This window comes from Rhinatrema bivittatum, chromosome 1 (genome assembly GCF_901001135.1).
Source record: "Rhinatrema bivittatum chromosome 1, aRhiBiv1.1, whole genome shotgun sequence".
Lineage (NCBI taxonomy): Eukaryota > Metazoa > Chordata > Amphibia > Gymnophiona > Rhinatrematidae > Rhinatrema > Rhinatrema bivittatum.
Window position 1 is genome coordinate 197,033,098 of NC_042615.1, and position 23,698 is coordinate 197,056,795.

At 41.4% G+C, this 23,698-nt stretch overlaps 1 protein-coding gene across 1 annotated transcript in view; it reads right to left on the minus strand.

The window, feature by feature from the left end:
• Nucleotides 1–23,007, minus strand: part of LOC115085097 (ADP-ribosyl cyclase/cyclic ADP-ribose hydrolase 1-like) — a 91,108-nt gene extending 68,101 nt beyond the window's left edge. The window contains exon 1 of the mRNA XM_029590699.1: nt 22,712–23,007. Within this exon, the coding sequence (XP_029446559.1) occupies nt 22,712–22,998 (287 nt within the window). The 5' untranslated portion in view covers nt 22,999–23,007. The remainder of the gene's footprint in view (nt 1–22,711) is intronic.
• Between the last annotated feature and the right edge of the window lie 691 nt (nt 23,008–23,698).

The window sequence follows — 23,698 nt, forward strand, 5'->3', positions numbered from 1 at the left end:
CAGCTGGAGACTTTCTCAAAGGTAAACTCCACATTCCCCAAACCCCTGTTATGTGGTATCCCACAGGGATCCATCCTCCTTTCCACCCTTTTCAATATCTACCTCAGATCCCTCATCGATGAGATCAATCTGAACTCCAGTACTTTGTCTCTGCAGACAACATTCAAATGGTTGACTCTACACAAATGAAAAACTGAATATCCCTTGCAAATAAATGATAGCCAATCCCTAAAGCTGTCGGCAAATGACATATAGGCTGAATAGGTACATTGAAAAGTATTACTGCTAATGACAATCCTTGGGGTGCACCTGAACATAGATCAAACCAAAAAGTAACTGAACTGACTTTTAGCTGTTGAGTGCGACCTGAAATAAATGATTCAGACCGCCTAATGACTGTGGGAGAAATTCCAAATTCTCTCAACAGCACCAACACAAAATTTGTACCAGCATCAAACGCATGGTGGAACACATCTAGACAAGACAGCAATAAGGCTTCAGCATTATGCATTTTGGCTGAAAACCAAACTGGAATAAATCCTCATTCCTGTCTAGGAAATCTTGAAGTTGCTTCAGGGCCACATGCTTGATTACCTTCGCCAGGAAAGGCAAAGAGGACATAGGTCGATATTTTTCTAGAATTTGTAGGTCAGAAACAGATTGTTTTAAGACAGGCCACACTGTAGCATGTTTTAGTATAGCAGGAGCAAGACTCTTGGTGAGAGATACATTAACCATATATGCCAGAAACTCAGCAATATTATCTCCCTGCACAGCCTTAAATACCACAGCAGAGGAATAACTCATGTGGCAGAATGAATCCTTCAAAGAAGAGATCGCAGAGACTACTATTTCATCTCATGATCCTCCAAAAAATCAGAGGAAAAGTTGGCACATATAACTGCAACTTTATTAAAGAAGATGATGAAATCCTTGCAATTATATCCGCTACAGTTTCCGAACACTTGAGTTTGGATGTTCGAATGTCTAAGTTTCGCAGCAGCATGAAATAGCTGTTCAGGGGATTCAGAGCTGAATTGTTGCAAATTGTAAAATAATTCTATTTAGAGTGTTCAATCAGATACTTGTACTCTTCTAAACACTTTACACAGCTTTTTTGATCTATTGTGTGGACTATGTTTTTCACCAAGACCATTCAGCATGTCTAACTTTTGTTTTGTTTTCTTTAAGTTCAGCTGAGAACCAAGGGGCTTAAAGACTTCTCTTCAGTTTTTATAGGATCACTTTACACAGAACTTCTATTAAAGAATTCTGTCAAAGGCTCATAGCTCAATCTAAATCAGATACCTTGGTCAGTTTTAACATAGATAACCAGTTGTTCCACAGCTTGTCAATCTGAATATAGCCTCATTTATACCGATAACTACCCGTTCTCAGCATAGAACATTTCTTCCCTAGAACTGGAATTTTCATCTTTAATAGTTAATGATCAGACTACAGAAATTTCTCAGAAAACTGCTCATAATAAAGATCCATGCTCCAAGCTTTACCTATAAACATGGGCTAGCGAATGTCCAAGTTCATGAGTAGGATCATTTATTATCTGAGCCCAATCCAAGGCACTCATAATCAATACAAACTCTTCACACTGTAAGGATAAAAACACTTTGTTCATGTGCAAATTAAAATCTCCTAATACAATAACATTTTTAAATCAGCATCTAACAGAGTCAAGGCTTCAATTACAGTTGAAAAATTCTCAACTAAGAGCCCTGGAGAGGCCACACACCCCATAGTTGAACTTTTAAGAATAGCATGTAATATCTCTTATCAATATCAATGTCCTTGAGTAACAACTCAAGTGTTTTCTTCTATAAGCACTCTACCTCCTCTTTTGCCCACACTAGGCTTAGAATAGGTAACATATAAAGAAGGACACAATTGGTTTACTAACCAATTATGCATGCATTTTCCTTATCTATTCTGGATTACTGCAATGCACTTTACATTGGCTTACTGAAATCCATCTGAAAGCACTACAACTATTACTAAATGCAGCAGCTAGACTAGTGCAAGTGTCCTTTGTCTGCCTATATTACTCCTATTCTAAAGAAGTTACATTAATTGCCTGCAGAATCACAAATTAGGTTTAAAATCCTTACTATAACTTATCGCACTTTACAAGAAGAAGGTCCATTGTATATTAGAAACACATTAAAACCATATTGTCTGATACGAGTGTTGCGTTCAGAGAACCAGCTATTGTTGGTGACCCCTTCAGTAAAGCAACTCAATTCCAAAATACCAGATGTTGTGCTTTTACTTTTGCTGCTCTTTCGCTCTGGAATGCCCTTCGTTGGAGTTGGGTGAAATCACAGATTACAGATGTTTTAGGAAAGCACTGGAGGCATATTTGTTCAGGCTTGCTTTTAATTGAGATGTTTTATTTTATTTACCTTTTAATGTTTCATTTCTTTGTTTGCATTTTTTTTTTATATTGTTGTAAACTGCTTCAAACAAACATTTTTGGTAAGGTTGCAGAACAGAAATTATTATAAATAAATAAACATCAGAGTTCAACAGTCATGTCTCAGTTAAACAAAAAATATCGGGCTGCTGATCCTTCAGAATATCATAAACCATAGAGGATTTTTTCTTAAGAGATCTAACATTTAAAAGAAAGATTGATAATACCATAGAAGAAGAGATATCAACAAAAGATTCAATTGGCACGGTGATTAAACTGACTTTGCAATGTGAAAAAGGCTTTTATGGTACCTGCCTAATCCCAATATAATGACCTTTGCCTCACATTACTGGTATCTGTTGGGAGACACCGATAGGCTCCTTCATTGCCCTAGTGCTTGGCTCAAAACACTGACACTTGGCCCACTTGAGCACATGATGGCGTGCATAACGAAGCCGTTCCTTTGTCATGCTCTTTCATGCACTCTCCAAGAAGCGGTGCCTTTGGCATAGACCTCGTGGCTATAAGGGGCAGCCCAATAATGTCATGTTGGGCTCCCAAGCAGAAAAAGAGAAAGTTGGTGCCCAAAGCACAGCTATGGTTGCCAACTTTTAACCATCAAACTTATAAACATTTGGAGATGCTGTTTAATATCTTCACTGATGAGGTTTGCACACATGCAACCATTAGAAAAACACAAATAACAGATAAAGTCCCATCTGGTCTGCCCAAGTTACTTCCTGCTATAGTGTCTTAGGCTCCAGTTGATCCCTGGTTTTCCCCTCACTATTTTGCAATTAATGATCCTCTGTACTTATCCCATGTTTTCTTGAACTGTTATTGTTTTTGCCTCTGTTACCTCCACTGACAGGTTGTTCCATTCATCCACCAATCTTGTGAAAAAATATGTTCTGATGTTACTCCTGAGTCTACCTCTTTGGAGCCTCATATCATGGCCACTAGTTCTCAAACTTCTTTATTCTGAAAAAGGTTTGCTTTTACCAGCCGAGGGGCCAAACTACTGTTTTATAACATTTTTAGTCCTCTGATTAATCATGGACTGAAGTCTATGTAAGTGACACAAAATAAATATAGTCAACACATTGGGCCAGATCTTAAAATCTACGTGCGACCTGGCGTGAACAAATCTACGGTCGATTTTATAACATGTGCACTCTGCTGCTCGCATGATATAAAATCCAGGCTCGGTGCGCGCAAGGGGGTGCACACATGTGCACCTTGCGCGCGCCAAGCCCAAGGAGAGCCCCGATGGCTCCCCGTTCCGTCCAAGGCCGCTCCGAAATTGGAGCGGCCTTGGAGGGAATGTTTTTTCCGGCCCCCACCTTCCCCCTCCCTTCCCCTATCTAACCCACCCCCCATCCCTTACTAAATCCCCCCCCTACCTTTGATGCAGGAGCACTCGACCCCACCCCTGAACCGCCCCAGACTGCCATCACGCCCCTGGCACGCCCACGAACCGCCCCTTTTTGCGAGCCCCAGGACATACGTGCATCCCGGGGCTTGCACGCGCCACCAAGCCTATGCAAAATAGGCGCGCAGGAGCAGATTTTCTCAGGTTACACGCGTAGCCTTTGAAAATCTGCCCCATACTGAATATAGAGTGGCTACCAAAGCACACTCTCTATATTATATAATTGAAGAGGAGGACTGGATGCTAATTCCGAACAATTTAGCCCTCCTTCTTTTTCCATACAATACCCCAAAAATGTGTACAGTCTGAAAAAATCAGGACAGTTGGCCACTCTAAGAATAGCAGATAAATGTCAGCTGGATAGGGGATCATAGCAACAATGTCCAAGTCCACCTCCAATCGGGACCTGCAGATCTGGAATTGTGTTGCCCAGACTATGAGCATTTGTGTTCATAGCTTTCTAGCTTTTCTCCATCAGCTGGCTGCTCTTCCTGGTCAACTTTTCTCTCCTTTTGCTTCAGAGTGGACTATTGAGCTAATTAATTTTGTTAATATCTCCATCCACTTCCTGTATTTGTTGTGAGAAAACATTTCATTTCCATGGGTTTTCTTCTGCCATCCCCATCCTCTAGTTTAAATGCTTTAATGACATATGAACTCAACTTCTCGTCTAGGATCTTCTTTCCTGCCTGGGACAGAAGCAGATCATCTTTACTGTATAGCCTTTTACTTTTTCACACACAGGTGTCTCTGCCCAGATCTTACCCTTTCAGAGTCCACTGTAATCCATTTATTCATTGGTTTCTGAATTGTCTATGGAAGTGTGTGTGTGGGGGGGGGGGGGGGATATCCTGATTACTGCACAGTAGGGATGTGCAGGACAAAAAAATGTTGTGTTTTGCTTTATTTCGTTTGGGGACCAATTTCTGTATTGTTCAGGGGTTTTTCCATTTTTTTCGGTTTTGGAAAATAGTGTGCACTATTTGCAAAAAACAGAAAAAAAAAAAAACAATCACCCCTACAAACATCCCACCTCAAGTGTCATTTCAAATGAAAGCACATCCCTACTGCACAGTTGGGGGAGAGCGAGTAGCTCTGGATCACAGATCTTATCCTACCAGAGTCCACTAGAATCGATTTATTCCTGAATTTTCAAGTCCTCTGTGAGAGCTGGGAGCAGATATTCTGGATGTTGTATAGTTGGGGAGGGTTTTTTGTTTTTTTTAAACCTAGACAATTCCTCTTTCAGGTGAGTCAACTCCTTTTTTGTTGCAGACAGGTGATGGAAAATTGGATAATCCTTAAACCTCCATATGGTAAGCCTTGGGACTAAATTACCACAATTACTACACTGAATAAATGTCATTCTGTTAACAGGTTTTATTGGGACTAATCTATAAGATGTAATACTAGTACTTAAGTAAAATGAACAATATTTGACCTTTGTCCTTGGAAGAACTATTCAGGAAGAACAGACTCTAGGGATGGCAAGGAATAAAAAAAAAAACTTTAGGCTCAAGTCTCTTTTAAAATCCCTTTAAAAACAGCACAAGTTTAAAAAAGGCCAGCAAAAGATTTTAAATATATACTTGAAAGAAAAAAAAAGATTTCAAAACACAAGCAGCACAGATTGTTAGGTAGAATCTAAGTCCAAGAATATGCAAGAAATATTTTGGCAAAATGAAAATAACTCCAGAAACTGTAAGATCAGGTAGCTGTATAGCATGTGCTCTCTTGTACCCCACTCCCCCCGGTCTGATCTCATGAGCTCTCTCGCGTTAATCCCTATGTTCTTTCCTTCCCCCCACGCCAGGGATGGTGAACGCCACACCTTGAGTGCCACAAATAAGCCTGGTTTTCATGACAGCTACAAAGAATGTGCATGAGAAAGATTTGCATACACTGTCTCCATTGTATGCAAATCTATCTCATGCATATTCATTCTGGATATCCTGAAAACCTGGCCTGTTCGTGCACTCGAGGACTGGAGTTCGCCATCACTGCTCTAGGCTCTTTTCTCCCCTCCAAATTATAGAAAAAAAAAGCAGCATCAAGTTGTCTTCTTTTGTGATCACATTTAAAACACAAATAATATGGAAATCTACTGCTCTTATATAAACTTCCTGTGAAGGTCCTCTGCTGTGGCTGAGTCCTCTGAGCCTGCCTCCCAATCCCATGGACCAATTTCCAAGCCACTGTCTTTTCAGCTTACTCCGTGCAAACTCCTCAAAGCCCTAAAATGACTGCTGCTCTCTGTCTGGCGCAGGTCTGGTGGGCCCCCAGGCTGTCACAAGGACCTAGATCTTTGCTCAACCACTCATTGTCTCTTAGCTCTCACACAGAACAATAAAATTAACTTTCTTAAATCAGTTATATCTTGCTAGTGGATTTTTAGCTGCCAGAAAACATGCACATACTTTCATAGGTCACCCTCCGTTGCCTCAAGTACAAACTAAGGGCCTGATTTACCAAGCATTTTTCCCATAGACATAGAAAAGGAGAAAAACCTTGGTAAAACATGCCCATTAATTGTGAGCCCTCCGGGGACAAGGCAGTGGTATGCGGTGACATTGATAGCAGGGGATTCAGTCTTGCTCTCTCAGTCCCCTCTCACACCCACTCTTCAGGTCTCTAGCAGTCTTGCTCTCTCAACCTCCTCTTCCCAAGACACAGATGACACTCGGAACCTAATTGGCATTCGGCCTATTGTAAAATGTACTTGGTGTGGGTTTGGCCCTCAGAAATTCATGAATTAAAAATTACAATATAGCAAACCTCTAATACCAAAACAGCACTAACTGCCAGCACTCAAACAGTAAAGACCCTACCTATGTAAAAATAACACTGCAAATATTATATCAGGCTCTAGAACACCAATACACCTCCTATTTGGAAAAAGAGAATAAGCCGGCCATTTTTAAAGATGGCGCCGGCCGTCCATTACTCCTACCATGTGACAGGGGCTGGCCAATGGCACGGATACCCTGTCACAAGGTAAGGGCAAAGGGCCATCGGCGCCATTTTGATTAGTGGCAGCCGACAGCCCGAGAGTGGGAGATCGCTCCCGGGACCCCCACTGGACCATCAGGTACTTGTAAAAGGTTTTTTGGGGGGTCAGGAGGGTGGGGGAAGCTAAGGGATCTGTTTTAAAGGGTCGGGGTGGGTTTAGGGGTTGTTTCTGTGTGCCATTTTTCCCGCCCTCCCCCAAAACGATATCGTATGATATTTTCAATCGTCAGAAAAACGATTCACATCCCTACTAAAAATACCTGTTTGCTGTCTGCCTGCCTGATTAACATCACTATGTTGGATTGTGCTACCACCTAGCACAAATCTCTTCACTGGCTCCAGGTGCAGCTTTACTGCCATCAATTAGAGCTCTCGCTTTGGTGCTGAAAGTCTCGCCCCCTATGTGACATCATCTAGGGGTGCCGACCCTAATAATTTGAGCCGTGGATGCTGGAAGATGAGTTTGTTTGCTGTCACCTACCTGATTAACAGCACTCTTTTGGACTGTGCTACCTACAAGCAGAAATCTCATCACCAGCTCTGGGTGCAGCTCTACTGCCATCAATCAAAGTTCCCACTTCAGCACTGCAAGTCCCGCCCTCTCCCATGACATCATCTAGAGGCACAGGCCCTACCAATTTGGGCCGTGGGCACCAGAGGATGAGTTTGTTTGCTGTCTGCCCTCCTGATTAACATCACTCTGTTGGACTGTGTTACCTACCAGCGCAAATCTCATCACCAGCTCCAGGTGCAGCTCTATTGCCATCAATCAGAGCTCCCACTTTAGAGCTGCATGTCCCACCCCTTATGTGACAACATCTAGGGGCATCAGCTCTACTAATTTGGGCCATGGATGCTGGAGGTGTTTGCGCTGGTGGGGCGTGCTCCAAAGGTGCGGCATGAAGAAGCACAAACAAAGGAGCCTGCCCCTTTGTTTGCCCCTTTATTTGTCCTCATATGATTTCACCATGTAGAACTTTGAGCTTCTTCTCATCATAAATATCACAACTATCACTGATCAAGGAAGATATGGAGATCTCCGACCAAGGGAGTACTCTTCCCGATCAAAGTCGGCCCTAATTAATATATCATTACATCCGATTAAACTTTTAACTGTTTCCACCACCATTGCCCTACTTTTAGCTTGCTCCATAACTAAAAAAGCTCCGGAGGAGAGAGAGGAGAGAGAATTGTTACCTCCGGGGTAAGGAGCAGCCCGGCCCTGAAAGAGAGACAATTACCCTTGAATCCAGCGTGTGAGGAGAAATCCTGGCCCTGACTCAACGCTGTTGCTCCTTTGACGTCATCAGGGGAGGGTTTGGTAAGCTTTAAAACCGGCCCCCTCGTGGCGCGCAGACACCACCAGCGCGCTGCCAAAGCCACGCGCACCAAAGGGGCGCACGGCTTTCTTTGATTTTTTGATTATTGTTGAATTCTAACTCTAATCTTTTGAAGATTTGGGGAACTTTCAACTTTAGTAAGTAAAATTTTACTTTGTTCTCCTCTCTTTCCCCCTATACCAAGAGATACTAGATTAAAATTGACTAAAGGGATATCCATTAAGAAACAGAGGCTCTGGTTTGGTAATCTAACACTAACACTGCCTTAAAACAATATGCCTCATACAAAACGGAAGGCCCGAATTAGGGAGGCTATGACCTCGGCTCCTTTACCTGGATCAACCCAGCCTCAGATATCATCTTTCTTTATGGCTGCAGCAGGAGTATCACCAGAGGAGAGGGCCGTAGTGGAGATAGTTCCTGAGCGAGAACTTATACCACAGGCCGAAGCCATCTCATTGAGCCCCGGAGCTCCCAATACCCCCTCTCCGCCGATTTCTTCTATAAAAAATTTGGTAGATCCCTTCTTAGTTGGAGGGAGTTCTTTAGATTTAAATGTTTTGCCTAATAAAGGTTTGGGATGTGGGGACCAAGCTGCTGGGGGTGGTAAAGAGGATTAGCCTGAATTAGAAATAATTATACCTGTAAAGTCGGCAGAAATTACAATGGATACTCTCTGGGCTGCGATTAAATCGTTAGAAACAGCAATTATAAAATTGACTAATATCAATGTAAATTCACAACAGAAAGTATTGGAGTTGGAAAATTCTGTATCTCAATATAGTAATAAATTGGCAGCTAATGATGAAAGATTGGAAAAAGTAGAGACTTTCCAGAAATTTTGCTATGTCTGAGTTATCTAACTTTAAGAAGTTAGAATATTTAGAAAATAATTTAAAATATTCTAATTTAAGGATCTTAAACTTCCCCTTTCAGAAATTGATTCCACCTAGGGAAATGTTTAAGGAATATTTACTGCATATTTTGAAAATGCCAAATCAGTCTATTCCAGCCAAAGCAAAAATGTATTATTTACCTCAAAAAAGAATGCAAACAGGAGATATGCAACCAGAGATATCCTTGAATGTTTCCAAAATGATAGAAATGATGATAGATACTGAAATAGCGATAAGAGCATCCTTATTTGTATCATTTATGTTCCCGATGGAAAGTGATACCGTTTTACGTTTATTCATGAGACATAGGATGGAGAAATTTCACGGGCAACAGAAACTCAAATAAGAAGGCAAGAATTTCTTAAATTAAAATCTGAAGCCTTGGTCAGGGGTGCCAAATTCTTTCTAAGGTACCCCTGTAAATGTGAAATTTGGTTTAAAGAACAATAAGCTTTTTATGAGGTAAATGCTTTTCAGGCATTCCTAGATTCTCACCCCCTAAATGCAGAAATTGGTTAGAGAGCAAACGTAGAATACAACTGCTATCTCTGGAGTGTGAAATTGGTAGGAAGGAGAGTTTATTTTCTCTCTTTCAATTAACTTTATATTGCTCATAAATATGTATAATCTGTATCTTTTGGATTTCCTTTAGAAAATATTGATACGTTGTGTTTAACTAAATGTTGAAATTATATGTGAGAATTTAATCACTGTATGCTTATTTATCAGTATACACTATAATTTTGTTATAATTATTGAAAATCTATAAATTAAAAATTAAAAAAAAAACTAAAAAAGCTCCAATCATTTAAGATATTCTTGCCACTAATAAGCCAGGCTACTTCTGCATCACAGAAGCCTGGATCTTGGACAGTGATACCTCTCTATTTAATCAATGCAGTCTTCAAGATTATATCTACTGTTGTCAACCTTAGACTCGTTGCTGTGGTAGAAGTCTTATACTTTTTCATAAACACACCTTTAATTTCTCTCAGATTCAGGTTAACATACCTTCACCTTTTGAAGTCATGCTCCTTACTAGCAAAGATATAAATCTATGTTTGGTATACTGCCCTCCAGGCCTTTTGGCTCATAATTGTTCTCTCCACATTGAATTCTTATCGACTTCTCTTCTCTACCTTGAGAAAACTAATCCTAAGGGATTTTAACCTACACATAGACCAAGACCCTCCCTCACAACGCAACCAAACATTTTCTTAACTTGATGAATGCATGTGACTGGCAACAAATTATAACTGCACCAACTCATAGAGCTGGACGTATACTAGACCTACTCTTTCTTAATCTATTAGAGTTTTACTATGACCCTACCAATATTTTTATTTCTGCTATTCCTTAGCTTAGACGAACCATTATTTAATTAAAGCTGCAACTGAGATCAATTCAATTCACCCTGATGCTATTCATTCAACTAGATACATTCATAAATGAAAGCACGTTGAAGGTAAGGTGGGGTGGGGGTAGGGAACAGGGGAAGGCAGTGCGGCTCGGTGCCCACAAGGTGCACAATTGTGCACCCCCTTGCGTGCGCCGACCCCTGATTTTATAACTTGCGCACATGTACGCCGCGTGCGCTCCTTTTAAAATCTACCCCTATGGACAAACTTGCCCCCAAATAAAGGTTATCTGGTTATAGGAAATCTTATGCTCCTTGGTACTTGCATACTCTACTATTTCTAAAGAAAGATCTCCGTAAATCTAAAATGCGCGGAAAAAACGTAGAACACCTAAGAATCAAGTAGATCACTACATTTTTCAGCTTACCCAATATAGAACTGCAGTTAATCTAGCAATGAAGAACCATTTCTTAAAATGCATTTGTGCTTCCAGAACCTTCTGATTCTTTTTAATACTGTAAAATGTCTTACAAAAAATCGAGACAGTGGACCTAAATATCCCGAGGATAATTCTTTGCCTGAATTATGTAATGCTTTGGAAAATTATTTTAATTTAAAAATTTGAAAATTCTACGTTCATTTCCCACAGGAATCTTACTAACACCCAAGGTCCCACCAGACAATGTGCAGGATACTTTGTATATGCAGCCAGTACTGAAATTACTCATATTATTTCCAAAATGAAGTCCTCTACCTGTTCCCTAATCCCTTGTTCAACTGTACTGTTAAAACTTATTAGGGACGACATCTCCTACCAACTGCTCAAATTGTTAACTCCTTTTTGTCAACTGGTATCCTCCCAAGCCCACTAAAAGCTGCTTCCGTTGTACCAATTCAAAAGAAACCATCAGCCACCGGTACTGACTTTAGTAATTTCCATCCTTTTTCTTCTGTTCCATTTCTTTCCAAAATTATTGAATCTGTAGTTTTAAAACAACTCACTAATTACCTTAATGACCATTCCATACTAGACCATTACCAATTTGCATTTAGATCCAGCACTAATATAATTCATAGGGGCTTTGATTCTGGTACCTCTTATGTCCTGATCTTTTTAGATCTTTCTGCCACATTTCATACCATCAACCAAGCCATATGTCTCTCTTGTCTTGCCAATATCGGTCTAGCTGGCACAGTACACTCCTAGTTCAAATCCTACTTACAGGACCAGTCACAGCAAATACATTTACATATAGCAACTTCTTCATGGTTTCCAATTAACTCTTGTGACCCACAAGATTTGGCACGTTCAGCAATTTTATTCAATATATTTATTTATTTATTTATTTATTTAAGGGTTTTTTATATACCGAGGCACGTTTGCAAAACATCACCTCGGTTCACAATGTAACACAACTTAGCAACTAGCTTTACAATAAAAACATTAACAGGGAGAGGGTTAACAAGGGCAGGAGATGATAAAACGAGAATTATATACATATGTACAAGTTAGATTTAACAAGAGAGTTAAACAAAGCAGTCAGGATAATTAGTAGGGTGAAGTAATGAAGGGAAGGGGACGGGGGGGGAAGGAAGTGGGGAGTATACCCACAGTGGGTGGGAGGTAGGGAGGGAGAATAGAGAGGGTGAGGGTCAGAAGGGCAGTTATATCACTCTCCTATTTGTCAACTTCTTTCCACTTTAAGGTTTTCTTACCGTCTCTAATCGGATGATATCCAGTTTTCCGTTCCAATCCGACAGAACTGGCATTCCATAACCCAATTCATCTCCCTATGTTTATCATCTATTAATAAATGGTTATCTCACAACAAACTTTGCTTGAATCTCTCAAAAACTAAAATAAAAATCCTTGGTAATCCTGCTTTCTCTAACAGCCCCAGAACTTTCTCATTTGATAATATCACTTTCCACATCTCTCAACATGTTCGGAACCCTGGAGTAGTCTTTCACAACAATCTCAAAATGAAATTACAAACTAACAGGGTCATTTATCAAAATGCAATGTGGCCTTATCATGGGCGTTAGGGCCTTATCACGTGCGATAACGCCCTACCACATGCGATAACAGCCGCATTGCAGCAGTATTATTGAAATGAGGGGAAGGGGAGGAGTGGGGGGGGTTTAGGTGGGGTTATGGCCCGGCAGCACTGTGGGTGATAATGTTTTCCACATTATCGCCAGCAGCACCGCAGGAAATAACACCACCTTTTCCCATGGTGCTATGGGTGCAAAAGTGTGCAACCCAGCCGCAACTGTGGCAGGTGAAAACGCACCGCCGCAATGCGGCCGGCTGCACAGTTTCAACCCCTGCCCCTTTTTTTTTACTGTGGCTCATCATTCTGCTATATATAGCAGAATGATGAATCTAGTTATTAATCAGCGCTGCAATCATCTTACTATAAACTTAGGGGTAGATTTACAAAAAATGCACGTTCGCGTACTTTTGTTGGCGCACCAGTCGCAAACAAAAGTACGCAGGATTTTAGTAGATACGCGCGTAGCCACGCGTATCTGCTAAAATCCAAGATCGGCGCGCGCAAGGCTGCCAATTTTGTGCAGCCGGCGCGCACCAAGCCGCGCAGCCTGCCTCCGTTCCCTCCAAGGACGCTCCGAAATCGGAGCGGCCTCGGAGGGAACTCGCTTTCGCCCTCCCCTCGCCTTCCCCTCCCTTCCTCTATCTAACCCACCCCCCCGGCCCTATCTAAACCCCCCCCCCTACCTTGTCCGGGGATTTACGCCTCCCGGAGGGAGAAGTAAATTCCCGCACGCCAGCAGGCCGCTAGCGCGCCGAGACGCGACCTGGGGGCGGTTCTGGAGGGCGCGGCCACGCCCCCGGACCGCCCCGGGCCGAAACCACGCCCCCGGGCCTGCCCCCGAAACGCCGCGTCCCGCCCCCAAAACGCCACGCCGATCGGCCCCGCCCCCGACACGCCCCCTCGAAAAACCCCGGGACTTACGCGAGTCCCGGGGCTCTGCGCGCGCCGGTAGGCCTATGGAAAATAGGGGCGCCGGCGCGCAAGGCCCTGCTCGCGTAAATCCGGGCGGATTTACGCGAGCAGGGCTCTTAAAATCCGCCCCTTAGTCTTCTCAGACAAATTAAACCATTATTTGAGCCTGATGATTTCAGAACTGTCCTTCAATCAGTAGTATTCACAGGAATTGACTTGTAATTCGCTATATGTTAGTTTTCCTCAATCTACAATAAGGCCCCTTCAGCTCGTCCAAAATTCTGCAGCCTGATTACTAACACAAAGCTCCATGATCACATCACACCAGTTTTGTTTTCTGTACACTGTTTGCCAGTTCAGTGGAAGATATTATATAAATTATTATCTACAATACACAGCCTAATATACAATGTTAACAGCCATGGTTACATGCTATTCTCCATTTCTTTGTTCCCTTACACAGTCCAAGATCAAAAAATCAATTTTTTGCTAGAGGTCCCCTCTCCAAGAATTATCAGGTTGGTCATAACTCGTGAAAGAGCCTTTTCTATTGCTGGTCCAATTATATGGAATTCCATTCCATCCTATTTAAGATCGCTACCAAGAGCAAAGGATTTCAAAAAAGCCTTAAAATATCTATTCAGTCAAGCATGCAAAGATTTTTGCCAACTAAGATTCACTTCAGGCCCTTTTAGCATTATCTTTATTTAATACTTTGAATATTTTCACTACAGGCCTCTTAACATCCAGGCTCTAGCTATACAGGCTTTTGTACTCTTGCTCATGTTTTATTTGTTTTAATTTGTCTTGTTTTTTGCCTCTTGTATTTTATTATGATTTTCATTTGTAATCTGCCCATTTTAAATTTTTTTTTTTTTTACTTTTTTTACCCTTTGGGATCTCTGACTTAATATCGCCATGATATTAAGTTGGAGGGTGCACAGAAAAGCAGTTTTTACTGCTTTTCTGTGCACTTTCCCGGTGCCCGAAGAAATTAGCGCCTTCCTTTGGGTAGGCGCTAATTTCTGAAAGTAAAATGTGCGGATTGGCTGCACATTTTACTTACTGAATCGCGCGGGCATACCTAATAGGGCCATCAACATGCATTTTCATTTGCCATCAACATGCATTTGCATGTTGAGGGCGCTATTAGGTGCCGCGGGTTGGACGCGCGTTTTCCGCCCCTTACTGAATAAGGGGTAAGGGAAAACACGCGTCCAAGAGCAGGTTAACACTAATGACTAATGACTAATGACTAATGTACTGTATCGGCCTGATAATGTGGCATCACAGTGAAGCTCTGTGAGTTGCTGCTAGAGCCCTGCAGGTACTGTGTAGAGAGATGGGTAGCGAGAGTGTGAAACTTGGGAGACTCAGGCTGAAGTAGAGCCATTCTTGATGAATCTGTTTTGTATTGTGAAACCAGTTGCTGATGGAAGAAAGGGTAAGAAAGAGCACTGGAGGAGGGAGATGTTAGAGTTTTAAGTGATAAGGGGAGGACCTGAAAACATTGCTGTTCTAAAACTCATATAACTTAACATAAACTGTCTGATTACACAATCTGATAATAAAATAAACTGTCTGATTTCTCAGATCCATAATATCTAAATAACAAATCCAATAGAATGATTCCCATGAAAATTATAGTTATGAAACTGATTGTATGAAGAGACTTTTCCATCTCCTACACTTGCTTACTACCTGTGAACCATGACTCAATTAGCATTCAAGCTGTGTTTTTTTCCCTTTGGTCACTTATAATTGTGAATGTTTACGCTGTAAACTGTTGTGATCTAGTGATTCTCACTTAGAATGACGATATATAAAACCTCTACATAAATAAATAAATAAATATGTGGTTGTTTTATTCTGGGTTTTTTTTAAATTATGATTGTAAATCGCTGTGGATTTGGCGGTATCAGCCAGTCACAAATGTAAATTCTAATGAAGAAATTTAAAAAGCACTTCTTGTGCTGTTACTAAAACCCCACAGTTCTAAAAGAACTAAAAACATGAAATTACTAACCTGTCACTAGTAATCTGTAACTTGTCATTTGAAACAGCCATGGTACCAGAAGACTGGAAGATGGCCAATATGACGCTGATATTTAAAAGGTTCCAGGAGTGATCTGGGAAACTATTACACCAGTGAGCCTGACATCAGTGCCAAGCAAAATGGTAGAAGCCAGTCTTAGAAACAAAATCACTGGCCAAATATAATCAAGGCTTAATGGGGAAGAGTCCATGCTTTTAACAAAGGAAAGTCTTGCCTTTACCAACCTTTTAGATTTTGATAAAGGTATAAATAAACACATAGATAAAGTTGAGCTGGTTGATATAATGTATTTGGATTTTTAAAAGGTATTTGACAAAGTCGCCCATGAAAAGATTCCTCGGGAAATTAAAAAGTCATAGAATAAGAGGCAATGTCCTATTTTGGATGGTAACTGGTTAAAAAGACAGGAAACAGGTAGGACAAAATGATCAAGGAGACATGGAGAAAGGCCATTAGTGGAGTACCACAAAGATCGGTACTGGGACCTGTGCTGTTTGGTATATTCATAAATGATCTGGAAATGGGGACGATGAGTGAGGTGATCAAATTTGCAAATGAAGCAAATTTATTTAAAGTTCTTAAAACAGCAGCAAATTGTGAGGTACTGCAGAGGGACCTTATAAGACTAGAAGACTGGACAACTGAATGGCAGATGAAATTTAATGTGGAAAAACGCAAAGTGATGCACATAGGGAAAAAACAGGTACACAATGCTGGGCACTGTGGAGTTCTTGAGGACAATACATTGAAATCCTCAGCTCAGCGCATGGTACAGGTCAAAAAAGCAAATAGAGTGTTAAGAATGATCCAAAAAGAAACAGAGAATCAAACAGATAACATCATATTGCCTCTGTATCGAGCCATATTGTGACCACATCATGGGGTAATTTTCAAAAGGATTTACACGTATAAATGTAACTACTATTGCAGCAATTTTCGAAAGCTCATTTACCTGCATAAAGTGCCCTTACATGTGAATATCCTATGGACAATTCAATGGAATATACTGTAGCAATTTTCAAAAGCCCATTTCCTTGGGTAAAGTACATTTCCATGTGTAAAACCCATTTTTAAGCATGTAAATACTTTTGAAAATCAGGCCCTTTGAGTAGTGTGTGCAGTTCTGGTCATCCTATCTCAAAAAAGACATAGCAGAACTAGAAAAGGTGCAAAGTAGAGAGACAAAAATGTTAAAGGGGATGGAGTGGTTCTCCTATAATGAGAGACTATGCAGGCTAGGCCTCTTCAACTTGGAAAAGAGATGGCTGAGAGGGGACATAATAGAAATTTATAAAACTATGAGTGGCGTGAAATGGTTAAAGAATAGTTATTTACCCTTTCAAAAAATCCTAAAACAAGGGGACAAGCCATGAAACTAACAACCTGCAGATTTAAAACAAATTGTAGAAAAAACTTTTTCAGTGAGTGCACAATTAAGCTGTGGAATCTGTTGCCAGAAGACGTAGTCAAGGCGACTAGCATAGGAAGGTTTAAAAGAGGTTTGAAAAACGTTTCTAGAGGAAATCTCTGTGACAGCAGCATTGCAACCCTCACTAAACTTTCCTCTTGTGACAGGGGTTTGGGGAATGTTTTGTATTTTTGATCTCTCACTAGGTATTTGACCATTTTGGGATTGGTCCTGCTCCTCAATAAATACTGAGTTAAGCATGGTCATAACGAATTCTCTGTTTCTTGCTCTCTGGGTTAGCTGGATTTTGTTTGGATGTTCACAGTTTTGAGAGATGTTCCAGTAGGTTGCACCGCCCACATAACGAGATCCATCACAAACTCAACACTGCGGCCTTGACTGATGACGAAGTGCATTTTTTTTATTTGAGCAAGTTGGGTGAATTGTTGGAGAAGGTTTTTGACTAGTAGGGCTAAAGGCCCCTGCTCTAAGAGACTGGCAGCTGTTTGGCCTACAACCATTTAACAGTGGGATTAAACAACTGGGATTTGTGTGAGAAGTTTGAAATACCCAGACGTTTTAGAGGAGAGCATTTTTTCTAGTTCTTTCTTATCTCCCATCCTATGCCAAATGAGGAGGAGCCACAGAAAAGAGTAGAAAGAAGTACAATGGATAAAGAAACTACGACACTAAGGATTATAATTCTTTTGTTGATAATGAAGATGTTTGCCATTTTGGCATGGATTCTTTTCTTTCTTTCTTTCTTTCTTTCTTTTTTTATTTGTTACATTTATAATCCACAATATGCAACATTGTTGATCTATGTGGTTTACAGTACAAAACATACATAAACTTTTATCATACCACAAAGACTGTACACTATTTAAATGTTTTCATATTATACTCCATAAGCTTGTTTAAAAAGATCATTTTTCTAAATTTTCCTAAACAATTTTAACTCCTCCAGTTTCCTCAAATATGCCACATCTTAGGGCCTATAATAAAAAAGTCTCCATTTGGCATTTCCTGATATTTATAATCCTTAAAATTTGGTTCCTTTAAAAGATTTTGTTCCTTCCAAGTCAACCTATTTTTTCTTGAATCCCATCCAAACCACTGTGTAGGTTTCTCCATATTGTTCCTGGCTGCTGAAGACTGCTATCAGTTAGTCCTGAAGGAATTTTGCACTACTGAGGAGCGCAGAATTTGAGCAGAAATCTTCCCCCCGCTCCCCCCGCTCATAATTGCCATTTTCTGTGCAGAATGGAGGAGGCCCTGGCATGCCACAAGCAGAGCCCATCCTGCTTGCAGTGAAGATGAAGGCCCCAGCAAAGATGGAGCAGGCCCCGGTGGAGAGTGAATGTGTGTAGAGGGGTGTGTGTGTGTGTGTGTGTGTGTGTAGGACTGCAAGCCTGCGGGGGGGAGGGGGGACAGAGTGTGAGTGCCAGAGAGAGGGAGCCTATGTGAGGAGACTGTGAAGGAGTGTGTATATGTGTGTGAGAGATTGGGAGTGGTGTGTGTGAAAAAGGGATTATGTGTATGTGAATGTGCTTGCTTGTTTGTGAGAGAGGGAGCCTGTGTGAAGGGTTTGTGTATGTGTGAAAAAGAGACATAGGTAGCCTGTGTGAGGGTGTATGCATGGACAGAAAGGGAGCCTGTGTGGGTGTGTATGCAAGAGAGAGAGGGACTCTGTTTGAGGGATATGTGTGTGCGAGAGAGAGGGATTCTGTATGAGGGGATGTGAATGTGCACTAGAGAGAGGAAGCCTGTGTGTGAGAGAGACAGAGCAGGACAGAGAGAGGGGGTCAAACTCTGGGAGTGGAGATAGAGTGGAAGGGGTTGAACCTAGAGAGGGAGAGGAGAGATACTGGCAGATGGAGAAGGTGGGGCCTGAGAGAGCAAAGTGGCCAGGGGATTAGGGAGAGAGAGTGGAAGGGACACTTTTACAGAACTTCTAGGGGAACTCTGCTCAAAATATTTTAAATTCTGCCTCTTTAAATAATAACTTTTTTCTGTATTACATTTTAATTAATTACTTAAAGACTGTCATGAATATTGTGTTATTTTGACCAATATAAAATATGTAGAATTTTGCAGAATTTTATGTTTTTGTGTGCAGAATTTTAACTTTTTTTGCATATAATTCCCCCAGGAGTAATCAGTGAATACTAATTGGAGCATGGCTAAAAGTGACTTGTAATAGAAAATATCCAATCCACCTAGGGCCCCAGAGGCTTGGACCTCCTTTCTGCTGGTGAACTCTGGCTGGTGAAAATTTGTCCATCAAGTTAGGGTGAGAGAACATAGTACAAAATGTCATCTTTGTGAGACTTTCCTCACTACAAATGATGTCAAACCTTCACCAAGGTGTACTGTGCTGTTTGTACGTCTCACTCTACATGCAAAACTGGCCCCTAAACCATAACCACCACTAACACCTCACCTCGACCTATTAGGTTCCCCTCCTATAGAGATATAAATACATAACTATTATGAGGGCCTTGTAAATTCTCTCTCTCTCTCTCTCATATATTAATACATTATGATGAGGTTAGCTTGATAAATAGCCAAATCTTCATTTAGTCAGATAACTTCTGAGTTATCCTACTAAATGCTTCTGAATATGGACTTCATAAAGTTTAAAACATAATAAAAAAAGTTGTGAACCAAAGAGCTTGCATAGTTTTGCAGTTAGGGAAACAATTTATTTCAGCTAACTCCATTCTTTTCTGTTTCACATTGTCTACAGAACTGTGATGTAGGATTTTAAATCGTATTTCCTTTAGCACAAAGTCAGCTGGTAGTTTATGAGGTTCTAGGAACACTTTATATTTGCTCAATTGTCACAGCGAATCCTATTTCTCTCTGCCAAAAGCCTGCTAAATCCATTAAACAGTCATGTATTGTATTTTAGCTGCATATCATATACCATTGTAAGACAGTTTTTCCTAATTCCTGCTTGATCCATTTCCATTTCTAGCTTTTTTCATTCCCCTCAACAAAAGTTAAGAAATTCACAGTGTCTCAATTGCAAAAAAGCATAAAAATGCCTATGTGGGATATTATAATCTTTCTGAATTTGAGGAAAGCTGTGCAAATAACCTGTCTCATCATAAAAAAAAAAATATTTAAATAAACATAATCTCCTAGTGTTTCACCCAGAGAAAATGTGACTTTCCATTCCCAGCAAGAAATCAATCTACATCTTCCTGTATGTTATAAATATTTATTTGACTCTAACTCCCATCACTTACAAACATGCCTCTGAGTCAACACTAGGAGTCGAGTCAGTATATTATCTTTAGCTACCTAAAGTACTGAGACATCTGATAGAAGTGAATAAGAGGATATTATATTTTCCTCAAATTTTGAAATGCACTATTTATATTCTCTTGTTAGCCATTCCCTTATTTATGTATTTATTTGTTTGTTTGTTTGGACATTTTATATACTGTTGTTTACAAAGTGACAATCATAATTATGACTTAACAAACAAACAATGATATATTACAGATGTAGTATTCCTGTACATGTATTGTTATCTATTCATATCTATCTCGTGAATTTTATATTACATATTAGTTATATCTCTCACTGGATTAATTTACAGGTTTCTATTACTATCTTTTCTCCTTTCTATCCTTATGGTTCTCAACTTTCAGGTGTATTAGGTTAATTCATACACGTTTTTTTAGTTCGCATTTAAAACTTCCTATCAGGTAAAATACGTAATGTCTCAGGCAGAGAATTCTGGTGTGCAGCACATGTAACTTGATGTTTGGAAGTTCCAAGCCACCTAAAGCTTTACTTCTCATCAATTTCTCCTAGCTCGCTCAAGATCTAAAAGTTAGCTAGATAAGCACCAGAGAGTGTGAAAACTCAGCCTTTAGCCAGATAACTTTAGCCAGATAGCTCCTCCTTGTGTGGAGAAGTAGCCTAGTGGTTAGAGCAGTAGGCTATAAACCAGGAGACCAGTCCTATTGTCACTCCTTGTGACCTTGCATGAGTCAGATTACCTCAGGTACAAACTTACAGGCCAATACAGTAAACTGTGTGGGAGAGCCTGCTCTCCCAATGCATGCCCAGGCCCCTCTCCTAGGCATGTGGTTTTTGTATTCAAATTAGGGCCCACGCTAATAAGGAGGCGCTAGGGTCACTAACGCGTCCCTAATGCCTCCTTATTGGCAGAAGAGGCGGCTGTCAGCGGATTTGACAGCCGACGCTTAATTTTACCCGCGTCAGTTGTCAAACCCGCTGACAGCCACAGGTTCGGAAAAAGGATGCCGGCAAAATTGAGCGTCCGTTTTCCAATCCGTGGGCCGTAGGCTGCTGGCAGATTTATTTTTTTTTTCAGAAGATTTTTTTATTTTTTATTTTTGGGGCCTCCGACTTAATATCGCTATGATATTAAGTCGGAGAGTGTACAGAAAAACAGTTTTTTCTGCTTTTCTGTACACTTACCCGGTGCCATCAATGGCCGCACATTTTGCTTTTTGTATTGCGGATGAATAGCTAATAGGCTCATCACATGCATTTGCATGTGATGAGCATTATTAGTTTCGGGGGGGGGGGGGGTTGGCCGCGTGTTTTCCATGCGCTATCACCCCTTACTGTATAAGGGGTAAAAATAGCGTTTCAAAAATGCGCGGCCAAACAGGGGCTAACTGTGCGCTCAGCCGAGCACACCATACTGTATTAGCCTCTTAGATTGTAAGCCATCTGGGCTTAGGGAAATACCTGCATGTAATCTGATTTGAAATGCTGAAAAAGTGTGAAAAGCAGAATATAAATCTAAATAAATAAAAATAACTTGAGAGTTATCCAGCTAAATGACTTTGAATATGGGCCTCACTATTTGTATTAGTGTTTTGCCCCAATTGTGGGAAACATTTCTAAGTTGTTGCACAATCAGAAAATCGTGTATTGAGCACAACATGTGAAGTGTGCAAATATGTTTGGTGGGATGGCTCATGCTTTTAAAGCACAGTAGAGATGCAGGAGACTCCCCTTCCAGTCTCCTTGCCAGTGGGCAAGGAAGATCACAGGCACGTCATGGAAGTACTGTTCTTGGTGGGAAGGGGAGTAAGGAGTAGAGGCAACTCCTGTTGGCACAAAGTCACAGAAGGTTTTAGTCACTGGCTGATGTACATCTATGCTGAGTGAGAAAATAGTGGAAAAACCAAACAAACAAAAAATCCCCTTGGTTCTCTGGCTGTCTGTTTATATTCTTCTGATCCACAGGTTATAAAATGTGCTGGTTTAGTGTGGTTTAATATTCCCAAATCGTCCCATCCTGCCTGCACTTTGGTACTCTCTGTCCCATGATGCTTTACAAAATACATTATCATTTGCTTTAAACAAAGATGCAAAATCTCCTTGGGCACCTTTTCATTTCTCATCAGAAAGGATAAGAGCACACCAGGTGCCGTGCTGAGACAGACCAGTGGTCCATTCATTCAGCCCAGCGTTGTGACAGTGACCAGCTTGGATCCTTTGGAAGAACCCAGCAGATCCTAATAGGAAAGTCCATACCATATTGCTCACTCCCCTGGTAACAGTATTTTCGGTGTGAACATTCTGGTACATAGGGTACCTGCAACACAAACGATTAAAAACAGAGCCACTGCATTATTGTAAATGTCAGCATAAAGGACTCAGATGCAACACCTAGAGCTAAACTGTTCTGCGAAGTCCCTCTTTCATCTCGGCTTCCTCCACTTGGCCGAGACGCACAGAAACATTTCATCCGCTTTCAGCTCTGCCCGTGGCTGCCGGCGTTTGCTTACAGCGCGCAGGGCTCACACTCGGCACTCACCCAACGCCGGGACTGGACGCTCTGACGTAGTCGTAACATCGCCCCAGGACGATTTCCCGCAGGTTTCCGGTGGTCCCTGGACCCTTCCAGCCCTCGTCTGACAGCAGCTCCGGGCTTCGCCGGTGGCTCGTCACGTGAACGGCGACCACCGAGGTCACCACAATGACCACGAGCAGCAGTGCCAGGACCAGCAAGACCCTCTGGCGCTGCCCGCAGAGCGAAGCCCCCCGGGGAGACATGCCGAGCCCTGCCGGAGCGCTGCGCTTCTGCTGGGGAGGCTGAGCCATGCAGCGGCTTTCTCATGTGTCACCCTGTCTCCTCCCCGCGCACTCTTATTTATCGCTCTCTCAGATTAGATTCAGACTCCGGCAACTTTATTGGCCTAACAATGCAATGGGTTTTCTCTCTCTCCCATGCAGATACAGCACCTGGGAGACTGCCTTGCATAGATTTATTTGATCCGAGGACAAGGAACTAAGGGAAAAAACCACAGTAAAACTGCACAGTAACAGAGCAAGAAGCTGAGAAGCGTTAGATGGGAGACTGACACAGGCAGAGCTAGCTAAGGCAAGAGTACCACTGCCTTCGGAGATGCAGCCCAGTCTGCGAACTGACAGGGTCATTCATCAAAATGTGTTATGGTGAGCATTAGGGCCTAATGCCTGTGATAATGCCATAAAGCATGCACTATTTATTGCAATGCGAATGCACATTTGTTGAGTTTATTTAAGGGGGGTGGGATTGGGTGGGATCAATGAGAACAAGGGGCATTATTGCATCGTGCAATAGCATAATGCATGCTATTGCATGCTTTTAACACTAGAAATAACTCTAGTTTTTTCCTGATGCTAAACTGTGCAATATTCCTAAAGCAGGATTTGTAATAAATACTGCAAATTCTGTTTTGGTCTTTTTCAGGTGGGGAAAGAGGAGAGAGGGGTAGGTAGAGAGGAGAGCCTCTGGGGTGGCACACCTAGTAGTCAACTC